Source organism: Mandrillus leucophaeus, unplaced genomic scaffold, assembly GCF_000951045.1.
Source record: "Mandrillus leucophaeus isolate KB7577 unplaced genomic scaffold, Mleu.le_1.0 Scaffold857, whole genome shotgun sequence".
Taxonomy (NCBI): Eukaryota; Metazoa; Chordata; class Mammalia; order Primates; family Cercopithecidae; genus Mandrillus; species Mandrillus leucophaeus.
In genome coordinates, this window is record NW_012109330.1 from 89,553 (window position 1) to 94,842 (window position 5,290).

The window sequence follows — 5,290 nt, forward strand, 5'->3', positions numbered from 1 at the left end:
CTAGTTACAAACAGGAGCAAACCTGGGCTCTTTACTCACCATTTTAATACTGCTGCCAACTATAACAGATTAAAAATGTACACATGACAAAGTGGAAAAAAGTCCCAAAATGCAACAGTTTCAGCAAAAGAACATACTGACTAAGGATTACTACAGTTAACATTGCTACAGTAAAAACGATGGCAAACAGGGATTTGGCACCACATTTACAAAGTAAAAGCATGCACTGTTAATACACTTTAGATGTCTCTCAACAGAAAAGGCCATGAAGATGGAAAACAAGAGGCACCTTGTACAAAACTCCCTATAACTGAGACAAACAAGCAAGAATCAAAGTGGTCAATTTAGTAAATATGTAGCAGCAAAGTCACTGGTTCTGTTTGGAATTTAGCAATTTGCATTTCTGATTGGCAGCTGTCCCGGGCATGTCTGTATCCAAGAAGCTGACTTTATCATACTACATCACAGCAGTAATTTGGTAATCTGCATAAACAAAGTTAACCTTCAACCATAAGCTTAAAGAAAAGAGAGAACTAGAATCTTATTGCAGAACTTTCCAATGCAATTACCATATGGAAACCATAATGGTACTTTGAGCAGGATAATAACATAAATTTCATCAAAAAAGTTGTATGCATAGCCCCAGTAACTGGAAAGAATTATAAGTAATTATGGAAGTATTATATTCTGACCACACCAAGAGTTACAAACAAAGAGTTCCTACTAAAGAGGAATATTTTCAAGATGATCTGGTCACATCATGTGCATAGTTAACATTGTGTTTTAATAAAGATTCTTTTGCAAATAAAGAAATAAAATTTAGTAAAGTTATTCTTCTCTTGATGAAAAAACCCTAAAAATGAACCACTGGTGGTTTGTTAAGAAGGGGGGAAAAAAGAGTAAGCTACATATTGAAGTTCTAGAATGCAGCACCTCAACTTCACATCTTCCATAAGCATTTAAGATTAAGAAATCCAAGTGATGTCTTGATGATCAAATCACACTTTACAGTTCTTCCAATTCCAATGTCTGACTTTAGCATCTCATGTCAATTAAAAGTTCCCTAATATAGAAGATTGTGCTAAAGAGTGCTAAGATTCTGCATGCTGCTGCCATTCCCTGGTCCCGTTCATGCTTGTAGCTGCCCCGTAAGACAGCAAAAGGTGTCTGGTCTCAACACTCCACACTGTAGTAACTAGAAGAGAAGAAGATTCTTAATTAGAAAAACTTTACAAAGCTAACAGACATCACTATAGCACTATAACTACCTTGTATGAAACTTTACCTTTCACTAACATCCATGCTTTTCAATAAAGTCCACATTCCTTTAAGTTGTTTTTAATGATGACATCTGTAACAGCATCAAAAACAAACTGCACATTCTTCGTGTCTGTGGCACAGGTGAAGTGAGTGTAGATCTCCTTGGTATCTTTTCTTCTGTTCAGATCTTCAAACTGGCATTGAATATAGGCAGCTGCCTCTTCATATGTATTGGAACCTAAAACAGACACCCCGTACTCTCAGTTCAAATTGTAACAGCTGCCTGAACTCAACTAAGTCAGACCATTACCATTTACTTATGGAGAGGAAACATAACCCAATTAAATATGAATAGAATTCTCTATTTCTATAATCATTAGATGTTTCTATAATTAGGTTCTTCATGAGAATAGACTCTCATGGTAACTAAAATAAAATCATCACACACAAAGATTGAAGAAAATATAACGTTTCTCTTTACCCTTTCATTTAGACTTTTCAGCTAAAAAAAATCTAGAAAGTATAAAGGGAAACTAGGAAAGTAGGAAGGTGCATTTCTAGGGAACACAACTGCTTCAAAGGTCTGAGAGAGGCTGTGTTCCTTGGAGTGATCTTGGAATAAAAATTCAACAGGGTAGTGCTCACTTCGGTAGCACATGTACTAAAATTGGAACAATACAGAGAAGATTAGCATGGCCACTGCACAAGGATGACACGCAAATTCATGAAGCGTTCCATATTTTTGAAAACAACTGGGTCGGATCATGCTAAAAGGAGATAATATTACTCTGCTACAAAGTGTTTCCAACTAGAAAGGATCAATGAAGTGAGAAATTGTTGAGAAGGATACAGTTTGCTTTTAGATGTCCTTTGTCCAATATGAACATTTATTCATATTGTTTTGATTACCCTTATGTTACAAGATGGCAATAAATGCTATGGGATTGTTTGTATTAAAACAAACAAAAAAGGAATTCAACAGGGTAAATTGTTCTTTTCAAAATCATTCCACAGTTTTAAGGAGGTTTAGTTTCAAAGCCTTAAGGTAATAATTTAAGTAAGGAAAAGCAATACACTTTAAAAGAGTGAATTTTAGGGTTTCTGAATTATATATCAATAAAGCTCTTATTTTTTACAAAAAGAAAGGTGGCAGGAACCAAAAGTAAAAGCTGTCTCAACAACATTTGTAATTAATACCCTTAAATCACCTGCTTTTTACACCATCTTGTCTACTTATGGAACCTTTAGAGTAGCCTTAGAAACTGGCTATAAAGCCAGAGAAACGCAACAAAGACAATTCATTATTCCAATAAACTAGAGGCTATTTTCAGTAGCATTAAGCATAACAAAAATATCAATAACAAAGATATAAAGAAGACCAGGTAACAAAATGGAGCTTAAGAAAAAAGGAGCTGGGTGGGGTGGCTCACACCTGGGGCTGCGGCAGGTGGATCGCCTGAGGTCAGGAGTTCGAGACCAGCCTGGCCAACACAGTGAAACCCCATCTCTATTAAAAATCAAAAAATCATTAGCTAGGCCTAGTGGTGGGCACCTGTAGTGGAGCTGAGGCACAAGAAGCACTTGAATCTGGGAGGCGAAGGTTTCAGTGAGCCGAGATCATGCCACTGCATTTCTGTCTGGGAGACAGAGCAAGACACTGTCTCAAAAAAAAAAAAAAAAAAAAGGAAAGGAAAAGAATATTAATTAAAATATTTAAAGAACTGAAGGAAAACAGCTTTGTAGGTGCTTGAAGCAGGTTCTTAAAATCTGGAAAACAACCTCTGTAATTAGAGGCAGATGAGTGAAAAGTGAATTTTGTCTGCTAGGAACAGATACTAATACCTGGCAAATAAGGACTGTAAGAATCTGTACGTAGAACGAAGACAATGGAGGATAGGCTTGGAAGTTAACAACAACGAAGAAAATGGATACGATATTAAAGGCTCTTTGCTTTGTGTGAAGACTCTAAGCTGGGCCTTCAACATTAATGCCGATTCTTTTACTTGTCTTACATCTCTCTCCCCCAATCCTAAAACTTGGTTGCTTTCTATAAATTCACCTGATTCTCACTTCCCTCTGTTCTTTACTCTGAACAGGTAACCACATTTCCAACTTCCTTAAGAAAACAGAGGCCATGAGGATTAAACTACATCTCAACTTTTTGTCCTACCACCTCACTCAAAATGTTACATATCTGCACTTATTTGTACTTCTGGTCTTAGAGGTGTCTTACTTCTTCCTCAAAAATCAATTGCTCTACCTATACTCTTTTAAAAAATTGAGGAAAATTAACATAACAGATATTTAACCATTTTAAAGTGTACAATTCAGTGGCACTTAGTGTATTCACAATGTTATGCAATCACCACCTCTCTCTAGCGACAAAACTTTTTCAATGCCCTATTCCCATTAAGTAATCACTCCCTTTTCTTCCCATTCTCCCAATTCTCATAACCACTAATATGCTTTCTGTCTCTATGGATTTGCCTATTTTGGATATATCATATAATAGAAGTATCGGCCTCTTTTACTTAGCACAGTGTTTTGAGTTTCATACAAGTTGTACCATCTATTATTATTCCTTTTCTTGGGTAAATAATATTCATCGTATGTATATAACACAATTTGTTTATCCATTTATCCTACTTAGACTCTTAATTCCCTTTTTCCCACCTGCTTGCAAATCTTGCTCCTTCAATTACATCTGTTTTTTCAACATCTCTTTTGCTTATAGGATCTTAGCCCTCAACCTATAAACATTCTTAAATTTCTCCCTTTTACCACGTTGCTCAAGAGTAGTCTACACTTGTCTTCTTTCTTCACTTTCCACTCTGTAACTCACTGTACTCACCTTTCCATTGACACTGCTCTCAAGAGCAGGTCACCGACCTCCTAACTGTTAACTCCAAGGCCATTTTTCAGTATTTATCTTACTTATCTGCAGATAACACTATTGACTGAAATATTTAATCAACTCACTTTTTAAGCTCTCCTTTTGGTTATGATATCTTTCTTCCTCTCCTGCCAATAGAGGCTGCTATTCTCTCTCATTTTATCTGTGGTCCTTTTTCTCCTCATTCTATATTATTCTCTCCATAGGTCATTTCACCCATTTCCATGTTTTCATTACTGATGATCTCAAACTCCAACCTCTCCCCAACCTCAAATATAACTGCCCATGACATATTATTTCGATGTTCCATAAATAATTTAAAATCAACATTCCTAAATATGAATTCAGGTCACAGCACCAGCATCCAAGACAGAAACCTGGGAGTACCTCTGACTCTTCCCATTTCCTTAACCCTGCTTTACCCCTTCACTTTATTGATTGATTGACGGATAGAGACTCACTCTGTCTCCAGGCTGGAGTGCAGTGGTGCAATCTCAGCTCACTGAAACCCCCGCCCCCTGGGTTCAAGCAATTCTCCCACCTCAGCCTCCCGAGTAGCTGGGATTACATGTGCGCGCCACCATGCCCAGCTAATTTTTCTATTTTTAGTAGAGACAGGGTTTCACCACATTATCCAGGATGGTCTCGATCTCTTGACCTCATGATCCACCCACCACGGCCTCCCAAAGTGCTGGGATTACAGGCATGAGCCACCGCACCCGGCCTCACTTTATTATAGAAAGCATTTACAGTGTCTCCGCTAATAAGAGTTCCTATTCTCTGGAAATACCTGACTCTGATCTCCTAGTTTCATAGTGATCCATCCCTGGCAGGTTATATTTCTGCCCCTGACCTCAACTGATTGGCCTACAGATTTCTGCCTGACTTAACCATGGCCAGAATCTCTCTCCTTGGAATTGAAACCAAGGTCAAGCAATCCCAGTCTAGTCTTATCTTTTTTTTGTTTTTGTTTTTGTTTTTGAGGTGGTGTCTTGCTCAGTCGCCCAGGCTGGAGTGCAGTGGCGCGATCTCGGCTCACTGCAAGCTCCGCCTCCCAGGTTCACACCATTCTCCTGCCTCAGTCTCCCGAGTAGCTGGGACTACAGGTGCCCGCCACCATGCCCAGCTAATTTTTTT

At 38.1% G+C, this 5,290-nt stretch overlaps 1 protein-coding gene across 1 annotated transcript in view; it reads right to left on the bottom strand.

The window, feature by feature from the left end:
• Positions 1-5,290, bottom strand: part of GNAI3 (guanine nucleotide binding protein (G protein), alpha inhibiting activity polypeptide 3) — a 46,670-nt gene continuing 41,380 nt past the window's right edge. Inside the window, exons 8-9 of the mRNA XM_011968697.1 lie at positions 1,286-1,498; positions 1-1,195 (exon numbers count right to left, since the gene is read on the bottom strand). Coding sequence (XP_011824087.1) covers positions 1,308-1,498 — 191 coding nt within the window. The 3' untranslated portion in view covers positions 1-1,195; positions 1,286-1,307. The remainder of the gene's footprint in view (positions 1,196-1,285; positions 1,499-5,290) is intronic.